Source organism: Siniperca chuatsi, linkage group LG10 (genome assembly GCF_020085105.1).
Source record: "Siniperca chuatsi isolate FFG_IHB_CAS linkage group LG10, ASM2008510v1, whole genome shotgun sequence".
NCBI classification, from domain to species: domain Eukaryota; kingdom Metazoa; phylum Chordata; class Actinopteri; order Centrarchiformes; family Sinipercidae; genus Siniperca; species Siniperca chuatsi.
This window is the reverse complement of record NC_058051.1, coordinates 6,537,851-6,560,031: the sequence shown is the minus strand read 5'-3', so window position 1 is coordinate 6,560,031 and position 22,181 is coordinate 6,537,851. Positions and strand designations below refer to the sequence as shown.

At 40.2% G+C, this 22,181-nt stretch overlaps 1 protein-coding gene and 1 long non-coding RNA gene across 2 annotated transcripts in view; one reads left to right on the top strand and one right to left on the bottom strand.

Annotated features, from left to right (window-relative positions):
* The window catches only part of ctnnbl1 (catenin, beta like 1), a 56,788-nt gene extending 38,561 nt beyond the window's left edge, over nucleotides 1-18,227 (top strand). Inside the window, exons 14-16 of the mRNA XM_044211296.1 lie at nucleotides 8,562-8,699; nucleotides 9,503-9,575; nucleotides 17,570-18,227. Of these exons, the coding sequence (XP_044067231.1) occupies nucleotides 8,562-8,699; nucleotides 9,503-9,575; nucleotides 17,570-17,658 (300 nt within the window). The 3' untranslated portion in view covers nucleotides 17,659-18,227. The remainder of the gene's footprint in view (nucleotides 1-8,561; nucleotides 8,700-9,502; nucleotides 9,576-17,569) is intronic.
* Nucleotides 12,515-17,563, bottom strand: LOC122883104. Its single transcript, XR_006379562.1, has 2 exons — nucleotides 17,373-17,563; nucleotides 12,515-16,996 (listed from the first exon to the last, which is right to left on the bottom strand). It is a non-coding gene; the product is annotated as an uncharacterized LOC122883104 (long non-coding RNA).
* Nucleotides 18,228-22,181: the final 3,954 nt, after the last annotated feature.

Genomic DNA, 22,181 nt, shown 5'->3' with positions numbered 1-22,181 from the left:
TACCTCATTATCAACCTGTGTATCTCTGTTTTTAATGAGGATATCAAACCTCTCTCTTTCTGGTGTTTGCTTAAGCCTCATAAAGAGCATTATGTCCTACACACACACTCGTACACACACAGTCAGTGGGTTTTTGCAAAGTGCTGACAAAGAAATCACTTTAATTCTGCATCTAAGCATCCCAGCAGAAAAGAAAGCACAGGAATAACAACCAGCCACACACAGACACACACACACACACTCTTTCATACACAGGAAAGCAAACACATTCTCTCATACACACAATCATACAAAACCTGATACACATACATGAAGGAACACATACCCAGATAAAGGTTCTTGTTCAAAGACACACAATTACAATTACACAATTAAATTTTATTTATATAGCACCAATTCATAACAGAAGTTATCTCATTGCACTTTACCTATAGAGCATACTCTTTATAATATTAATTAAAGACCCACCAATTGTCACCATGATCAAGCACTTGGCGACAGTGGCAAGAAAAAAAGTCCCTTTTAAGAGGCAGAAACCTCGAGCAGAACCAGTTAGTCTCTCTCTCTCTCTCTCTCGGGTCCACTCTGTCATCATAACTATACCCGTTGGGACAAACATCCCGTTACATGCAGAATTCTGCAGATACATTGTACACGTACACAGAAAAACACCAAGAAATGCATGTAGAGCAGAATTAGGCAGATACCCACTGATAATTAACATTCAAAAGTTAGCGCTCAAATTTTTTAATCACCTTAAATCCAACCCCCTAGATGCCCTCCAAACCCAGCTGAGCTTAGAAAAGAGTCCCCTATGTCAGTTGGTGATGAGACTAACTGTCCCCTCTCAGACACAGTCTGACCAGTCTCACAGCAACACTGCCAATTATAATGCAATATAAAGAAACCTATTTGGAACACTGGAAAAATTAAACTAAAAGCCAAAGTAGATCAGAATGTTATCTGGCCCTAAAAAGAGATTATGAATTGGCAGAATATCTCTCTACTTTTAGAGATAGAAAGTATGAGGAGAGAGAGAGCGAGCATACAGTAGCACAATGTAAATTCTACATAGAATTAAAAAAATAATAATAATGTAGTGGTAATATTAAAATATTACTAGTAATAATAATGATAGGAATAATAATGATAATAAGAGTAATAAGACTTATGATAATAATTGTAGTAGCGGTTGTCGAGCAGGAACATGGGAGCAGTAGGAGGCCCACAATCATAGATCCAGACTCTGCAGCTCTGGAGCCAGAAATACCTGCTGAAAGCAACAGAAGGAGAGAGATGACAAAACTACGCCTGAGCCAGCCCTAACTATAAGCTTTATCAAAGAGGAAAGTCTTAAGCCTACTCTTAAATGTGGAGATGGTGTCTGCCTCCTGAACCCAAACTGGGACCTGACAGGAGAGGAGCTTGATAGCTGAAGGCTCTGGCTCTCATTCTACTTTTGGAGACTCTAGGAACCACATGTAACCCTGCATTCTGGGAGCGTAGTTTTCTAGTGGGTTAATAAGGTAATAAATAATATTATATGATAATAAAGAATTGCAATAATCCAGCCTAGACATAACAAATGTTTTTCTGCGTCATTTTGAGACAGGATGTGCCTGATTTTTGCAATATTACGTAGGTGAAAAAAGACAGTCCTTGACATTTGTTTCATGTGGGAGTTTAAGAACAAATCCTGTTCAAAGACATCTCCTAAATTCCTTACGGTGGTGCTGGAGGCCAGGGCAATGCCATCTAGAACTAACTATATCTTTAGATAACGTGTCTCAGAAGTGTTTGGGGCCAAGTACAGAGTTTATCATCAGAAAATTGCAGGTCATTCAGGTTTTTATGTCCACCTCCTCGGCTGGTACCTCGAGGAATGTGAGCATTAAGATGAGGATGGGGTGGATTCTTTTAGGCTAACATAGTCTTCATGACCCAGCCAGGTTTCAATAAGACAAAACAAATCAATATGATAATCTGATATTAAATCATTTACTAGTACAGCTTTAGATGACAGAGATCTGATGTTTAAGAGTCCACATTTTATTCTCCTATTTTGTTGTGCTATTTCAGCTGTGGTAATTTTGTTTAGGTTTTTATGTATAACTCCTTTTCTGTTAACTTTTGATTTTATTCATTTAAGTGGACGGGGGGCAGACACCATCACTAAGGAGTTTTGGGTGGGTAACTGCTCTGGAAGCACAGAGAAGCATGTAGGACTGAAACTCTGCCTCCTGGTCTCAATTCTAGGTTGTCATGGTTTAGGTCCACTAATAAACTCGGCCAGATATCTAGATATGAGAGCTGCTCCATCCAAAGTGGGATGAATGCTGTCTCTCCTAATCAGACCAGGTCTTCCCCAGAAAGTTCGCAAATTATCTACAAAGCCCACATAATTTTCTGGACACCACCTCGACAGCTAGCGGCGGAAAGAAGACATGCAGCTAAATATGTCATCACTGGTCAGATTTGGCAAGGGCCCAGAAAAAACTACGGAGTCCGACATTGTCTGTAAGTGTATGACATACGTTTTTTATATGCATGTCATACACAGGCACACACACACGTACAAGATTTCTCATGCACACCCCATCACACAAACACACACGCACAATGCGGCTGAGTTACAGTAAAGGGACTGAGACTGAATATCACTGCTTATTACTTTGTCTGTACTATTGCCAGGCTGCCAGGCTCCCCTGAGGTTGCAGTAATTGACTTGTCCAATCCCTCCCTTCAACACGTTATTCTTTTTCCCCTTCTTCTGTCTGGTGTTTGCCAGAGGGACCGAGCTGCCAAACAAAAGATATTGGCCGCAATGTCAAAACTCACGAGTGGACAAAACTCTGCCGCTGTAATGAATACTGCCACACTGCCTGCGTCGGCTTGGGTTTTAATATCCCAAATGTCCACTTCCACTGCTCACAATAATGAATATTTAATGCACTTGTCATTGTTCAAGATCTTCAACTCCCCGTACAGATTCAAAGGTCCGGCTTGATTCATCATTCACATCTTTTCTCTGTTCCATTACAATGACGCTCCCTGGTGGGTTCAGCAATTGACTTGTCTAATAGCTTATTTGTTTTTCTTTCTTTCTCTCCTTGACGAGTCCATTTGTTGCTATAGTTTAGCTAAGTGGGAGGAGTTATCGTATGTGTCAGTGGTTACAGAAGTAAATGACTAACAGTTGGAGCATTTTTAAGGCTTTGATGGACATGAAAGTCCTGGTTGAATCATCAGTTAAAAAAAGAGAAGTTGAGCAATTGCATTTGAAAATATCTGCTTTTTTGGTTTAAAAAAGTCAAAGGTTTAAGCCTGTGTAGCTACATAAAAACTTAAGTAGTCATCACGTACGACTTCCAACTGCAACGACAAGGCGTTCTGAATTTGTTACAGCTCTGATTGGTGCCTGTGACTGGCTTTTTCTCCATACCAACAGCTTAAGGCTGAAACACTTCTCCATGCTCCCCAGGAGATGTTCACCCACCTCCCGACAGTAGTTGGATCAACCAGTCATCACACTGTTGAGATTCGGAAGGTTTGCATGTTGGCTCTTTCGTGAGCCTCTGCGATCTATAACACCCTTCGCTGCCTAGGTTTGCAGAGACATTTACGCATGTCTTTGCAGTAACACAAGTCCAGCTTTAGGCTCATGGGCATCGTAGTACTTAGAGCCATGACATACCAAACTGACGGAAAACACACAATGTCTCGGAAATTAAATTGAAATAGGTAAAACTAATGGCTATAACAATTGAGAATGACTTCCGGATAGGAGCCGAAACATCTTGATTCTGAAAACAGTGTCCAGATGACTACGACTGAAACCTTTTCTATGCTATAACATAAGCCTATACTATTGTTAAATTTTCCAGGAGACACTTGTGTTTCTATTTTGAGGAACATTGATGATATGTTTAGTGTGAACATTTATACTTGACCTTGGAAAACATTAATGGAGGGGATAACTCTGGGCCTACATAATTGCTTTTTCTGGAGCTTTCAAGGACATCTCACAGTATTCTTGAGTAGATAGTTTGCCCAGTTGTCATGAAGATAGCTGAGTTGTCATCATGTGACCATGAACACTAGCTGGGAAAGGGTCACAGTTGTTGACCAGGAATCAAGGAGGCCAGTGATCATCTTTGAACAGAAGAAGGGGTTACAGAGGCTGATGGAAATGTCATTAGTTTTGCAGGTATTGGTTATAAACCAAAGTATTGGATAAATAGAAATTTTGACCTGATGATGACGCTTGATTGGAAAGTTGAGGGATCACTAGTTATTACAATTCATTCCAAGGGGATGAATGTGTGTATCGAGTTCCATTTCTTGCTATTCTTCCATAGAACCACACTACTGGCATAGCGAAAATATGTCCAGAATTATTAGTTTCTTTCACTGCATACTTCTACAGGGAGGTGATTCACGGATTCTGAGCACAATGACGCTGAACGTAGGATGCTTTGTTTCAGAGCTGCAATGTGCATTTATTTGGTTGAGCCAGGAAATCCATTTTCAGGACCATCTCTTAGCACCTCAGCACAGTCAGTTATTTAGATTTTTGGAACAATCTAACACTACTTGATTCCTGGCCAGTTGACATACCAGAGTGGTCATCATCTTAGCTGTCAGCCCTGCTGCCTTTCAGTCCTTCTAGTTCATTCTGATAGTAGCAGCAAGGACAATTATGTATCTGTTCACTCATGCTTTTGCATGCCATTTTCTGTCACACGTTAAGCTTAACTGTAATTATATTTCTTTCTTTGATCCTCTATCACTGATGTCATTTGACTTCTCCTGCCGTTCTTTCCCTTAACAAGTCACACTCACAGCCTAAGACAGACATTAAAAATTTTACACTGACTATGTTTTAGGTCTGCATTTGGGTAGATTCCTCCTTTTAGAGGTGGAGCTGAAGAAGCAGCTAAGACTATATTAGTCCCTGCCAAGTTAATACTTAAGAGAAGTGTCCCCATCCCCAGCTTTCTCCTATTCCTCCTCCAACCTCAGCAATTTCTTTGTGCCGTAAATAACTAAACAGAGCCTCTGACTGCAGGGTCACATGAAAACATTATGCCAATTATACATCCAAATCTTGACACATAAAAAACATTTTCTGCCATGCAGGCCATTTTTGCCCAGTCTCTTTCTTATGGTGGAGTCATGGACACTGACCTTAACTGAGGCAAGTGAGGCCTGCAGTTCTTTGGATGTTGTTGTGGGGTCTCTGAATGGCTGAAGAAGAACAAAATGAAGACTTTGGAGTGGCCTAGTCAAAGTCCTGACCTGAATCCTATTGATGAGATGCTGTGGCATGACCTTAAAAAGGCAGTTAATGCTCGAAAACCCTCCAATGTGGCTGAATTACAACAATTCTGCAAAGATGAGTGGGCCAAAATTCCTCCACAGTGCTGTAAATGACTCATTGCAAGTTATCACAAACGCTTGATTGCAGTTGTTGCTGCTAAGGGTGGCCCAACCAGCTATTAGGTTTAGGGGGCAATCACTATTTCACCCAGGGCCATGTAGGTTTGGATTTTGTTTTCCCTTAATAATAACAACCTTCATTTAAAAACTGCAATTTTTGTTTACTTGTGTTATCATTGACTAATATTTAAATTTGTTTGATGATCTGAAACATTTAAGTGTGACAAACATGCAAAAAAAATAAGAAATCAGGAAGGGGGCAAACACTTTTTCACACCACTGTATATATTAATGTGGAGCAGCGATGCCAGAGTGATGGGGCTGCCGTATAGCACAGCGCCCTGAGCAGTTAGGGGTTGGTGCCTTGCTCAAGGGCACCTCGACAGTGCCCAGCAGGTGAACTGGCACTTCAGCTACCAGTCCAGACTCCGTACCATCCGGTCTGAGCTGTACCTGAACCACCTACCCTCTGGTTCCCAAACTAAGTCTAAGTTATGTTGAGCAAACTATTTCAACCATTTTACTTTTTACTTCATTATTTCAACTGTTTATTTATCATTAATTTAAGGCAATTATTTCAACTGTTTATGCATTATTTTTTAGCTAACTATTTCAATCATTTATCCATTATTTAATTATTTTAACTGTTTATTCATTACTTTTGGCTGATTATTTCAAATGTTTATCCGTTCTTAGCTAAGTATTTAAATCATTTATCCATTACTTTTAGCTAATTATTTAGACTTATATGCTAGCTTGCTACCTAGTTTTCATGCATTCTCAACAGCAGCACGTGGTGTTCAGATGTTACAACTGACTCAGGTTTGTGGGAGATATGTGCTGTGCAGTCAGCTTATTGTAGCTGGTAACTTAATGGTTATTGTGACAATACATTTTGTAAAGATCAGTATCACACCAGTTTGGATGGTTCTTTTTTTGGATGGGCTTTTTTTTTTCAAGTTTGTTGAGCTACTCCACAATCATTCCACATACTACCACCCACTACAGAAGTACTCCCTGAGGTCAATGTACCCCTGTTTGGGAATCACTGACCATGGATTGTGCTGAGAGAGTAAATCACAACAAGTCTCATTCATTCTTTCTTCACCAGTTTTTTTTTTTCATGTGTTGTCTTAATGCTTCTTTGACCTTGTCTCAGAATGAATTTCTGATTGTTGACACTCATTGCAGTCAAGTATATTGTATTTTTACTAATCTTGCCAGTACACACATCATAGACCGAGCTGCAGTCAAATTGTTTCATATGGTTGGGATAAAGTCCCTTCCCTCTGCAGCTGATAGGCTGACAGCTGCAATAGAAACATTTGGATATACAGTAATTGAGTTGTCCAAGGCCTTCTCAGAAAATGCCTCCAGCTCTGCTTTGCAGTGGTGCCCATGTGCAGTAATGAGGATGACAGTAAATAGACTTGCTTCCTGTGTGAAACAATGGGAGAAAATGCAAACACAGGGTGTGTCTTACATATCTGTGTATGTGCATGCTATTTTTCACTCACCCTCGCATGCATGTATTGTGTCCTTTCTATTAGCTATTAGACCTACATCCTGTGTATTGTATCTTTGCTGATGTTGGATTGTGAGATTTGTGTAACTTTGCCGCAAGCTACTGTATTGGCTCAGAATAATGAGCAGAGTTGTCCTGGTAACGGAGATAATCTTTTTTCCTACAGGAAAGAGAAAACACAGTTTACATTCAAATAGCTTTGTTTCAAGTTTTTTGCATCTTTAATGGGAGCTAGTTGACAGCAACAAGGCCAAGCTTTGGGACTATTTTACAATGCGATAACTCTGCTTTGTAATAAAACAGAATTCTTGGCCAGTGTTTTACCCAGAGGACACAGAAGACACAAATGCCCTACATTCAGTGGCTTTATAAAAGGTTCTTGTTTTAATTATCTGCATTGTTTTGCATCTTTAACAAACTACAGTTGACATTGTACAGTAGGGCTTTGTTCTGAATTTGCATCTGCTTGTCTTTTTTTCTCTCAGAATGAAATAATTAAAGCAGGATAACATCCTGCTTTCAGAACGCTGTCAAAAAATTGATATGTTGTTTTGCGTCCCAGCTCTGCAACCTGCAGCTCAAATGGTTTTCCTAGAAAAGTATTTTACTGTAGTCCTCAGGAGTTGCCCTTTGATTGAGGCATGTTAATGAGCTGAACTTCACAGCTATAATTGGATTTTACAGTGTAATTGATCTTTAAGGACAAGGCCTTTTGAAAATTTAAATTTTCTCTGAGATTAAATCACTGGGATGTAAATGTCATGTGTGGTACCCTTTAGCTCGACGCTGAAAGCTATTTGTTTTCATTAGAAACAGTTTGAAAAGTTGCCCTTTTTCTTGATTTACTATGTCACATACTGTAGCACGGTTTGCTTTTTTTTGTGTTGGGCCATCCTCTCTCTGTCTGAAACAGATACAGATTGAGCCTACGTGAGTGCATCAATTAAATATAGTCGATTTCTATTGAGAAATGTTAATCCTTTATTTTATGTATAAAATGTTCTATAAAATCCATTAGATAATTGTAAGAAATAATTTTTACAAGCTTTATTTTTCTCACTGCAATAATTTAATGTTATGTATGGCCTTAACTGTCTTCCTAATGTCCATGCATAGAGGTAAAACTGTGACAGCAAAACACTTAACAGTGTCTGTATTTCTGTACCACTCCAATGGTTTACACTCCAGACTCCCCTCTCCCCCTCAGGTCTGCTTCTTAATCTCTAATGATGATTAATGTGGGCAGTGTGCGTATTGGCAGCACTGTGTTATTGGCATACTGACAGGGTTGTTAAGATGGATAACTATGCAAGTGTGTATATGTATGTGTGAGTGTGTGAGCAGCAGCAGCATAACCCCCACTTTTAGCAGCTTAGCCATGAAATCAATTAATTTGTGTGTCTAGTCAATGGAGAAAATGGATATGTGGAAAACAACACCTAAATTAAACTTAGTCTCTGAATTTCTGTTTTAAGTGTGCAGAGAACAATAGAAAGACCCTAACAAACAGTAAATTGTGATTTATTCACCTCGCCATGTATTAAAACATTTTCTCTTTTTGAGCGTTATTTACCTTTTTGTGTGTGTGTATGTGCAGGAGATGGTTCGTCGGGGCGAGATCCTAGATGACAGCATGGAGGATGAGTTCTACCTTCGCCGTCTGGACGCCGGACTTTTCGTCCTTCAGTTGATCTGCTACATTATGGTGGAGATCAGCAACTCAGGCATATCACAGGTACATACACACTGACTCTGGCTTGCCAAATAAGTTTTCTCTCCGATTAATTATTGCTAGGACATCTGATCAGACAAGCTATAAAAGCAGACAGGAGTCAGATGGTTTTTATGAGCACTGCAGCCAAGTGGCTCATTCACTTCACCACAAGTCTGGGTTTCACTGGATTCTTGTGGTGCTACTTACTACTGTACTGCTTTTTCAGATTGGACACCACAACACTTTGTACCTGCTGTTTAAAAAGCCGCAGTACATGCTGTATATCCTTGATATATCACTTCAAATTAGTGGCTCCTTTAAATTCCCTTTTAATATACTAACAGTTGAGATGTCTGTTTGATATCCACCATGTCTCCCAGTTGATACTGATGCCAGTTATTAAAGTCAAACTTGAAATTTGAATTGCCTCACTTTTTGTGTCAGGAAAAAACAGCTTTTGGATGTATTTCTGGTATAAATGGTATCTAAGCTTCAAGCCTCCAAGTGGACGTTTCCCATGGCAGTTAACTGCCTGTTAGCAGGCTGATGGTACTGAACTGGTATGACAAATATTTTTTAGTGTCTACCCACACAGATATTGCACCAATCAAATAAAAGTACCAGCACAGCAGTACCAAAAATTCACACTCTCTGGAGAATTTAGGGGGGTGCTGTCACTGCAGAAAGATAAATATAATGTACATTTTGTCTTTTTTAGTAAACACCAAGGACACGTATGCTGATTTGTTAGCAAAACTGATTTTTAATTTCAGTACGACTTTAAAACTGCAGTATGCTCCTGATCCTTTTTTCTCTGTATTTAGCTTCAGCAGAGGGTCCATCAAATTCTCAACCTAAGAGGAGGCTCTGTTAAAGTAGTGCGCCACATCATGAGAGGTAAGTAACTTTATTTATTTTTTTAATACCTTCATTTCTCAAATAAAATCCAGAACTCACATATGGCCAGCTTTAGTAAAAAAGAAATAAAGGCATAAAAAGGATTAGTTCCCCTTTTAATGTGAAACATATGGAGTAATTGTGAACAAATGAACATGATTTCTTATTAAAATTTGAAAAATAAATAATAAAGGCATATCTCTGTTAATAGCCTGTCTCAAATAAAGACCTTTATTAACATTATTTTTATATTATCATTATTCTATTTTGCGTTTTCACCGCAGACAGTATTCTTAAAATGTAGGCGGGGGTTGTTACCGGGGTTTCAGAGCTAACCCCTTCCATTTTTTGAGAAGTTAGGAAACAAAAGACTTTTCTTGAGAAGCTGCAGCATTTATTAACTGACGCACTGTAACCTACACTGTACATTTACAGCCAGATCGACAACTTACTGCTAACCTTTTCCTCTGCTCTGCTTCATTCACCGTCACTTTTCTGCCGCTCGCTCTCTCTCACTTGCTCCTCGCTCTCTCTCACTTGTACTCAACCACATTCTCACTACACACACGTGGTTATTTATTAGCTTACAACAAGGAGACAAGCTCTTACTGCACTTCTGAACTCTGTCTTAGCATGATCTGTTCGGCCCGACCCCGGCAAATTGTGCAGCTGTAGCGCTGCTAGGTAGAAGATGCATCAAATTGTAAATGCATGGTAGGCTACAGCATGCAAGAGACAAATAATTCAACATAGCAGTGTTCACCATGCGCAGGCTCCAGTACAACGCTTGCATTACTGCTGATGCCACACCAATCTGCCTGTCGATCTCATGCTCCACTTTACCCTCACTAATGATATATGCCCCAGTGCATGCTGGCACATGTACTTGACACCCCAACAATGTCCAGAGCCTTCAGCATCTCAGGGTGAATCTCATCCACACCTTTCTGCTGAGGAGCCTCTTAACTACCTCAGAGACCTCTGCCAGGGATATGGGTGAAGCTTCCCCCAAGTCTTCAAACTCTGCCTCCTCCACAGAAGACGTGTTGGTCGGCTTCAGGAGTTCCTCAAAGTGCTCTTTCCACCTCTCAATAGTTTTTCCGGTCAGGCAGCTGTTCTCCTCCCCTGCTGAACACAGTCTGAGCTAAGCCCTGCTTTCCCTTCCTGAGTCATGGTTTGCCAGAACTTCCTTGAGGCCTAAAGTCCTTCTCCATAGCTTCCCCAAACTCCTTGCCACGACGACAGGCAACGACGACCTTCTGACCACAACTCCTTGCAACTGCTTCCACAATAGAGGCTTTGAACATGGCCCACTCGAATGGCAAATCCATGACTAGCACAGAAGTCCTATAACAAAGCACCACTGATCGGGCAGGCCATTCCTCCCAGTCACCTCCCTCCAGGTTTCTCCATCGTTACCCACATGAGTGTTGAAGTCCTCCAGCAGAACTATAGAGTCCCTAGGCGGCATCCTTTCCAGGACCCCACTCATAGACTCCAAGAAGGCCGGATACTCCTGTTGTTCAATTCATAGGCACAAACAACAGTCAGAGCCTTCCTCTCAGCAACTCATAGTTACATAGAGGCTACTCTCTTGTTCTCCGGGGAGAACTCCAATACAGTGACTCTCAGCTGGGAGCTCTTGAGTATCCCCACACACCCGCCTGACATCTCTCACCCTGGGCAACTCCATAAAGAGTCCAGCCCCTCTCCCAGTGCTATGTGTAGAGGTGAGCCCTCTCACTATATCTAGTTGGTACCACTCCACCTTCCACACTAGCTCTGGTTCCTTCCCCACCAGAGAGGTGACGTTTCACATCCCTCGAACCAGTCTGCAATACCAAGGGTCAGCTGAAATAGGATTAAATAAGAAAAAATTCAAAATACCTACAGTATTTTAAACAATTCATATTACTTTCAGAAAAGCATTTTATTGACACATCTTTTAAAATGCTGTTTCGGAGTGCTTTTCGCAATGGCAAGGAAGCAACATTTCAGAAATGTTCGTATAATTACTGCTCTTTGGCTGTGTTTGCTGTTTGATAGCCAGCCCATTGTGTTTGCCTGCCAATGTGGTCGTGTTGGAATATAATAAAATGCTATGAATAATGTCATTCTTCCTTATTCTTTTCATCAAAGGAAAAAGGCCTGGGCAAACTTTCAAAATGTGGTGTAAAAATGCAACACTCACTGCTATTTTTTAAGATTGATTTTTTTGGAGCTTTAAAGTAAACAGTACTGGTCACACAGTCCTCTACTTTGGCTATTGGGAGACCTACTTGAGTAGACCTACTTGAGTAGTCCTCAAGGTCATTAGATATCAAATGCAGGTGGAAAACTAATTCAATTTTAAAGTATGGCAGCAATAAATAAGCATTCAACATCTGAAGTATCCAGGTAGAAGTGTATATACAAGTGTTACTTTCTATTCACATTACTTGTGTATAGATGGTAAAACAATATGCAGAAATGTATCCTGGCGTGCAAATATGCATTGTAATTTAATCATATTGTCACTGTGAGAGAAGCAGAGACTGTCTGTCTGTCATTCATTCTTTTTTTCCCGTCCCAAAGATTTCCTGTCCTGCCATATTTGTTTTCTGTTTGGTTTTCAAAGACCTAGCAGGTGTGTTATTTTCTTACCGATATGACATCCATCCTTCCTGTATCATTGTCGGGTAAAGCTCGAGGACAAGCCTCCGTTCACACACCCTCCGGCTCTCGGTGGCATGTAGCACTGTAGATAGAGCCATCCGTCACGCATGGCAGTGCCAGCAAGCATGGCAATTCTCCAGTCCTCAAAGTGTGTGGGGGAGTGGAATGTGTTCCCTAAATGTACAGGCGTACATTTTTACTTACAAACATTTTTTGTGTGTGTACATATAATGTTCGCCTTTGGCATGTCTACATATTTACGTGTGCATACATGTCCTTGCTAGCTTTCATTTGCATCTTATTTCTTTTTTTACATTTTAAGATATCTTTGAGAGAAAGTCTATGTAGGTGTGTACATGTTTCCTTTGTAGTTCAGTTTGCATATTGTATACATGTGTGCCCTTGCTTGCTTACATGTATTTATTTAAATGAACACTTTATACATACTAAATTTCATGTTGTGTGTACTTGTCCTTGCATGATCTTGATGTGACTTATTTATTTGTCATAAATTGTGTTTATTTATGTATGTTTTGTTACGGGCTGTGTGTGTACATCTGCAATGTGTAATGCCATTACACCACTGTATCTATCCGTCTTAATGCATTGTGTGGCTCGTAGTGTGTGCCCTCACCGTTTCCATTAGGCTGTACTGTGGAGCCCTCTCCATTTCAAGTGCCCCGCCCGCTCAGTGTGAAACTGCAGAAAAAGGTTAAGTACATGCATAGTGTGTCATCGGCTCTGCCATCTTGACCTTAATGGCTTTAGCCCACTGAATGTGAATGCAGCTCTGCAGGAAGAAAGGCTTAGCACACTGGAAGGAAAAGCATTGATTTCACTAATGTTGTGAAAACGTGCTGTGAGGTTTTCGACTTTGGAAACTTTAGGTAGGTTATGTCACAAGTAGTTATATTTGGCATAATAGAGATGTTCATTGTTTCTCTTTGTTTTGATAGACAAAGATGTAGGCAATATACATCTATGTACATGAAGCTGATGTAACATGACGGCTACATCAGATAATGGTAATAGAGCTCTGAGAAACTATATGACAAGAATAGGAATAAAGGGACATTCAGATTATATCAAATTTACTTTCTGGTGGACTTTTTGCAGTCCACAGCTCTGGGCAGCACCACAAGAACAGGAATAGGGATCTGTCCCAGTGACATGCTAGTGTTCTCCTGAGTTAGAATCAAGTTGTGCTCGAAAAGAACTAGTTCGTACAACGTGTTGTCCGACCTCGTCAGAAGGCAAAGCGTTTATAGCTGTTCCAAACGGCCACACTGGAAGGTAGAGTAAAAAGCCACCCGTCATAGAGAGGGTGGAGACATGATCTCATTTAAATATGGGGATAACAGTGCACATTTTCAGACATTATTGGTTTTGCAAAGTTACAGAAATTGTCAGACACAGCCCCCCCAATTCCGACATCAGAAAGGTGTGGGGGGAGGGACGTGCTTGTCGGAGGACAAGCATACTGGCACCTTTACCCTCAGTGTATTTTGGTTGAGTGGGCCAGTCACAGAGTTTTTACTCATAACCTGGTGGGATCCATACTTTTGTGACAGTGGACCTGCATTAGAGTTACTGTATGCCATGTATCCCTCACAGACACCTCAGCCACTATTATAAGTATCACTGGCACTTCTGAATCCTGCCTTTCTAAATGCTGTTACAAATCCTTCTATAAATGAATAAATCATTATTTATCTTTTTATAACCAATGAATTCCATGAAAAGACAAAAAAACAATATTTGTGCAAAAGAACTCCATTATTGTCCAAAAACTATTAAAAATACACGTTTACATGGAAAATGTGACACAGAACTACTCTCCAAACATCAAAAATTAATTTAGAGTAATGAAGTAATATGTTACCCAATTTGACAGTAAGGCCCTTTTAATTGTTTGCACATGCAGTACATGCTGGCATTTACCTTGAAAAGCCTTGGAAACAGTTATTTTCAGTAAACAGCTCTGCAAATTTGCTGCTGATTTTTCTCAAGGTGTCCTTTTGATGGTCATATTTTATATCTTTGCAATATGCATTATTTCAGACCTTGCACCTCTGTATTTCCCTGTTCCTTGAATCTTCACATATATAGACTATAAAGTTTATCTTGCATGCATAGTACAACAGAATATGAAAAAGGTTTTGATTTGTTTTGTGTTAATCAAGTAGTTTGTGTCAGTGACACTCTACATGATGACTTCTTATACTTTGAAAACATTATGGTGGTTAGATTAACACACCACAGGTCTGTCATCTGTGCCAGCGGTCCTTTGTGCAGCTGGATGAGACCAGTTTTAGACTGGTATAACAGTGTTTTAAATGAGTTGTGGTGTCCCAGCTGCAGCTGTAATCACACTATAAGTTCTACAGTGTGTCCCTATCCTTGGCTGCTGCTGCAGAGTCTGCTCCTGGAAATGATTCTCCTTGTACTCATGGCAGATCAGTCCCAGTCACTGACCTGAGTAATGGCGATGCTCAGTACTGTATTGTCCTCTGCCGCGTTGCCGTGGTGACAGAAGGAGAGAGTACCAGCATGCCAAAGAAAAGGTTCTGCAGAGAGTTGAAGAGTCACAGAATCTCTGACCTTTCTGTCTGTGTGGCTGACTGCATCCCCATTTATAGACATGGAGACACACACACGCACAGGCACAATGACAGGCTGGCAATAAAAGAAACAGTAGGTTTTCATGTTTTTGTTGAGTCGCTCTCTCTGTGTCCCCTTACCTGCTTTTCTCAGTCAACCTTAAAAATCTGCCATTTTTTAGTTCAGTAACATCCCACACCTCTGTGGATCAAATTCAGATCCCTCGTGCTGCCATTCAAGGCTGATGTGGAAGCTGCATATCTCTGTTCCATGGTGTAAACCTTCACCCTATACTTCAAGCCTTACACTTTTATAACTTTACTCCCAACTTTGTGGTCTTTCTTAGCCCAGCTCTCCTCAGAATACCCAATGCTGGAGTGACCTCTGTACTCCTGAGTGGACTACTGTCACACTGTGTCTTCTGATCAGAACTTATATCTCAAGAAACTGTTCACGTACTGTTTTGGTCTGCCTACCTTCCAACTCTGCTGAGATCTGCTGTTGCTCTTGACTTAAATACATAGCTGCCTTATTTCTTTACTCTTCTGTCATGCAGTGGTGGAAAGTAACTAGGTACATTTACTCAACTACTGTACTTATGTGCAGTTTTGACATACTTTTACTCCATTTTATGGTACTTCTACTCCTCTAAATTTCAAAGAGAAGTATTGTAAAGAACAACAAAAAAACCGATAAGCTTATTAAATACAATATATTGTTAAAGATTAAACCAGTGATTCCCAACCTTTTCTTTCTGTGCCCCTTTACAAAGAAGCAGTGTCTTCTTGCTGTATTTGACAGCCATGTTTCGCTCTTCTAAACCCTGTGGGCTCTTGTCAGGAAAGCCCCTTTAATTCTCTTCTCTCTGCAGTGTCTCCCAGAGAAAAGTAGTCTTTTTCATCTTTCTGTCTCGACATCCCTAGGTTTAATGGGTAATCCCTGCCTCAGAGGCTGGCTGAGAGACAGAGCGAATGCCTGGAGTCCACCGGGGCCGCGGCAGCGGCAACTTTTTCTTCCTGCACATTAGACTCACAAATCGACCGTTGGACGGTCTCGAAGGCTTTGTGTGGGAGTCAGACACACGAAATGAAGAAAACAGTCAAGTGCTCAGAAGCACACAATAAAGTACAAGCACTGCGCAGTACACCTGGACTGGTTACTGTTCACAGCCAGAGGACACAGGGTGAATTTCAGTACAGTTGCTGTCCTGGGAGCTCTCATGGTATATATGCGCTTTTCCAAAGGAAAGATCTTGTAATATGACTTTTTGTTACAAAGTGATGAACAGACAGAGACTGTCTAGACTTGAGTGAAAGGCTTTTCAATAATGGTAGTTCTTTAATGCACTGTCTCTCTCAGCTTTGTCCTTAGAAATACAAAGAATTGCTTAAATAATGAGATCTACTGAAAAGGGTTCACTCCTCCCTGAAGTTACAGCATCTCTTTACTTCTTCTTTCTTATTATTCAGTATTTTAAATGGGGGAAGGAGAGATCATTGCCCAAATTTCCAACTGCATGCTCCCCGGACCTGTCTCCCAATTGACACAATTCACCATAAATATAACACAGCTTCTTCTCAGAGTCATAACTCAGTCAAATCTAAACACACAGACATCACACATACCTTGCTACAACCAGCATAATTCACATTTAACAGTGGTGTCAGGTCTTAGATGTCCATCAGGGACAGACATCCATAAATAATATAAAAAAGGCACTTTTTATAATTTAATCAGATCTTGTCTCGTAATCATCCAATTCAAACTTGTTTTTCAGTATCAGAGTAATCCAGGTAGTTCTTGTCTGTACAGTGTGAAAAGAACTCCTAGTAGCCAAAGCAGCAGCACTTTTCATGATGCAGATTTGCCAAAATGTAAACAAATATATAGGCTAAAATCATCTCAAAAGTGCATGCAAATGGACCAGGGAGCTTATCAGTTTTTTGTCAAGAGCTTTCACATTTTTTTCATTGACACCTCAAACAAACTTTATTTTTCATCTGAACCTCCTCCTTTCTTTCTTGCACAATCTCCGTTTTTATTATTATTATGCAATAGGAGCCCCATGAGCTAGCCGTTTTTTGTCAATAGTTTTCTCATTTTTCATCATAGACACTTACGACCAACTTATATTTGTTGAAATTATCTTTCCATCCAGACAGAACCTTTTACTCATTATTTTTAGTGTAACTGAAGCTCATTCTGCTGTTGCACTCTGAATAAAACTTCCAAATCTTCCATTCACTGCTTTCATTTTTCATCATAGACACTTAAGACCAACTTCACATTCATCTGGGCCTTCTCCCATTATATACCCAACTTCCGGTTTTTAAAGAAAATCATGCAACATAGCTAAATGCAGTTCTAACTTGTATTATTCCACTAAACTAACAAAAACTGGTACAAGCCACACCCACTTTCAGTATAATTCAAATATATATTTTTGACATAAACAGATATGTTAAAGTTAGGGTAAGTAATGTATGTTTTAATGCATTTTTTGTTATATTTGTTGAAATTATCTTTCCATCCAGACAGCACCTTTTACTCATTATTTTTAGTGTAACTGAAGCTCATTCTGCTGTTGCACTCTGAATAAAACTTCCAAATCTTCATTGCTTTGGGTTGATCTAGTGAATTTCTGGCTCCAAGGACATTCTCCGTAACCTCAAAAGTCAAACAGCCACGCCTGTGCTGTCAAGTCAATTAATCATCTGACTTTTCTTTGTCTTTTGCAGAGTACGCTGAAAGCATCGGCGATGGGAAGAGTGACGAGTTCAAAGATGCTGAGCGGAAGAGGATCATGGACCTTGTAGACAACTTCTAATCTCACTTTCTCTCTCTCGCTCTCACACACACACTTCCCCTGAAACGCAAACAATATGTTCTTACACATGAGAACATTGAAACCCCACTGTTCTGATTGAGGACTGATGGTGACCATGACCTTGAGCCAGTCTAAGAACTAAAAGGCTGTGGTCTGTTTTTCCGTAACATACTATAACTAAAGTCACTGGGCATTTTTACATGCACAGCAATACTGCGATTACCAGTCTGCTAAAAGCAATCCTTTATTTACTTATTTTTATGGTTCAAAGAAAGGTACTTTTTGAATTCAATGATTGCTGTGCATGTAACCCTGCTCACTATAGAAACAAGGGGTTGAGTTTGGAGAGCAGAAGATTGTAGCTTGACTAAAACACAGCGAACATGAGATTTACTCAGACTGCTGTTTATTTTCTGTACTGTGGCGTTGAACACTGCAGGATAATTATGGACAGAGTTTGCAGAGATCTGCAGACTTAATATCTCTTCCTCGGCTCTCCCACTTTACCTAGTTTGTTTGTTTTGTATTTACGTGTAAACTATTTTCTAATAAAACATTTGGTAATAAAATCCTGATTGCATGTTTGATTTGTTTAATTAATGTCACGGTTTAGTGAGTGAGATTGGCACAGCTTGTTGAAAACCATCTCTGCATATGAATCTCATTATGCCTACGCTTGGTTACTGTTGCAAAGAGGCACAGATGGAGACACCAAACCTATATCTGCAGCTTCCTTTGCAGAGAAAGAATCATCAGAAAGGCAGAACTGCTTCTTCTTTATTTGTCTGAACCCACCTACCGCTGGTTCTCAGCAGCCTCTCGGAGCCCACTGCTGTTTTTCTTTGTGACGCTGTTCACAAACATCAGTGTGGAGGTGTATTATGGTAGATCTGTGTACACAAACAAACCTACTGTACTATTCTCCCTGTCCTGTGTACCATACTTCAGTGTATCTTTCCTGCCTTTATGCATATGAGCCCTAAAACATTCCCAACTATGTGTGCATTTTGAGAGCGAGAGAAGACGGATCAGTGCACAGAGGAAATGAAAAATATTTTGCAGAGACTTGTAGTGAAGAGCTTACCCACTATTTTTAGTCTGATATGAATCTTTGCCATTTTCATAGCATACAGTAGTGTCAGACAAATTGTCCATTAGGAAAAAAACAGCTTTCTAAATATACTGCAGCCAGCTTATCAAGATAAGACTCATCCCCTGCTGTCAGAAATAAACAGCCACTAATGCAACATTCCATCTGATACTTGAGTTTTTAACCCAGAAGGGAAGGGAAAGGGCTGTTTGCTAAGACTGGACAATATGAGCTAAAATGTATATTACAAAAAATTCTAATATTCGTAAAGCTACAGTAAATGTAACGATAAGTATGTTTAATGCATTATTAGAGCATGACATTACCTTTTTCATGATATCTTACTTTTTATGCTTTGTTATGCAGTATGACCAGTTAAAGATTCTGTACTTTTAGAATGTCCTTTAGGCTTATTGGTTGGTTGAACATCTGGTTAGATGCCATTATACTGTAGCAGTTCTCAGTTTAATTATATGTGATTAAGACGATTTATTGGAAGTTATTAGTGTAGTTATAGTTAGTTCATTTTAGTTAATTTAGCTGAATGAACTGTCAAGCTCAATGTGTAAGCCAACATGGATGAGATGAGTGCTCAGAATAATCTAAAGTTTGAAAGTGAGCACACTTCAGCGACTGATGAAGACCATTCTCTATAACAAGCTGGTCAGAGGACATTGAGAGTAGAAGAAGTAGGCAACTCTAAACTGTCTACCATATGAACCAGACGCAGCATCCATTTGTATTAGTGTCTTATCTATAGTATATTTCTGTATTATTAAACACTCATTTAGTATGCCAAGCCCTCTCTGGATCCCTGACTATAATCCTGGCAGGAAGCAGCAGTGATGGGAGGGAATTGGGGACCGCTCACTGACAGCTGTCACATCTGTTGCCTTTCCTAAGTGTCTTCACGAACTCTAATATCACTCAGTAACAAGATGGGTAGAACGGCAGGGCGTCGTTTGCATATTGTATTGGCGGCAGAGGCCCGACCCCATGCATCTCTTATCAGTGATTATGACTGCAGCGTGTTTAACAGCGGTTGTACAGCAATTTCACAGCCGAGGGGAAGGAGAATAATTGTATTTTCCGAATGACTGAGTGCAAACACTGTGCACTGCTGTGCTTTTGGGCTCCTCTCTTTTAGTAGGGACTGACAGGAGAAGGTTTTCTGTTATTGAGAGTAAGCGCATGGATTGATAAAGTGTAAAACAGGGGCATTGCAACTTAAAGCTTTGATGTATACAGGCCTCCAGGACCTGCTAATGTTACCATTTAGCTCAAAGCTCCACTGTGCTTTAGTACAGCCTCACAGCTGCTAGCATGACTGTAGACTCTCAGTCTTGTTAAAATGTACCCTCATCAGAAGCAACCTGTATCTCAACATCTCAGAGAACAAACCTGCCTTTAACTGTCCAACAATCAGTCACAAACAGCATCATGCAGTATAGAATGCAACAAAACACAAGAAACAAGACACAAAACGAGCATATTTGAGAGTCACAAAAGGCCTTTCTATCTTAGTGGCCTGTTCACACCAGATAGTGGAACAGCAAAATTCATTTGCCCATTCTTGCAAAATAGGTGGTGCTGGAAGCTTCATGACATAGTGCTACTGTGGCTGGCAAGTTTACCAAAAACATAGTAGCTAGACAGTAACATGCTAGCACTGACCAGCCACACAAGCACGCCATGCTAGCTTTTAAAAATTTGCTAGCAGGCTTGCTTAGGCCCAGTTAGCAAGCTAGTCCAGTTAACAGTTTATTCAAGAGATGTATTTTTACCATCAAAAGCTGTTCAACTAACTGCAGACCATGCAGCATCTTTTTTGTGGACCAGTAAGTACTCCGACAAGCAGAGGTAGGCTATATAAAATCGCATGGCGTTACACAGCTAACATGATAGCTACCTACATTTTATACTCCCAACTTCTCCGTTCCCTAAAAGGTCAACACAGTTAAGACGGTCTGCAATTTGTTGAACTTTACCAAAGTTGATTCTTGATTGCTACTATTCCATTGTAATTCAATTATTTGGGTCTGAATTTTTGCTGTTATAAAAGCTGGTGTATATGCCCTAGACCCTCAGTGAAAGTCAAGTAAACCTACCAAGAAAACCTTATGGCAAAAACAAAAAAAGTGGGAAAAACCTCTGGAAGGTCAAGTCAGTGAGGCATTTCCCATCAGGATAGCTAAAAGCAGCAGCCAGGTGAGATCACTCTATGTGACAGGTGTTTGTGCTAAACCCGAGCGATTCAGCCATGAACATGCTCATACAGCAGATAGTCAGTGTAATGATGCTGACAGGGTATAAGGCAGACCTTGACTGGCTTCCAACAACCTCTTCATATATTAATGGCTGCCTAAAGTAAAGGAGGAGACAGTGGGAGACCTGAACCGGACATGCTTGAGTTGGTTGAATGACAGCAACAATTGATGGAATTTGAATTTGGATTTTAAAATTTTTTTAACTGCGTTAGGAAGTTGATTCTAGAAAAAAATGGAGATGAGAAGGAAAACACTGCAGATTGTGTAGTTTCTTGAGACAGTAGGATCTCCTGGAACGATAAAATCTAAATGTCATGGTTGGTTGGTCAGTGCCTATGTACATGCAGATAGTAGCAGTGTTTAGAGCTGAAATTGATTACGAATTTTCCTTTATTCCTTATCATCATCAACCTTGCCTTGCAATCATACAATTATACGAGTTCACACACACAAAGCTGTCATCCCTCAAACTCATGGGCTCAAAACAAAGCTGCTAATTGCTGCCATAGTCTGACTGTCAGACTGCAGCAGCAGTCAGCACAGGGCCTGAGCTCAGCTGTATAAGTTATCTCCACCAAATTGGCCACTGTCACTCCCTACATGTTATTGGACACTGCAAAACACATTTATTTCCCATGATTGTTTTATTGGGGCATTGCAAAATATTACTAAGCCACATGCCCCAGTAAATGGGGCCTAATGGGGCCCCAGAGGTAAACTGACCACTAGTTGGTGATCATCATAAAGGCATCACAAACTGCAATATAAACAAAATATGAAGTAAATTGTCCCTTTCAATTCTTAACACACTTTGTGTAGTTTCTCTTATTAATGTTGACTGTATGTAATAAGAGAATGAATGTAAAGTTGTAGGAACAGTTTGTGCAATTTTCTTTTTCCTCTTTTTATGGAAGGCCATGTCTCTGGCTGAAAAAAGCACATGAACATCTGGGATAATGGTTTTTATTAAAGAGGGTAATTGCAGTCAGGTAATCCAATCAGTGTGTTGACATTCAGATATGGGTCATAGCTAAGTCCCTGGCCCTGTTAAAAAAGTCCAAGTTAGGTAAGTTGGTTATGAAAAGAGAGGTTCAGTGAGGTTCCTCTATCAAAAGATTTCAGGGGATCAGGCAGGCTGTGCAATAATGGTAAAGATTGCATTACAC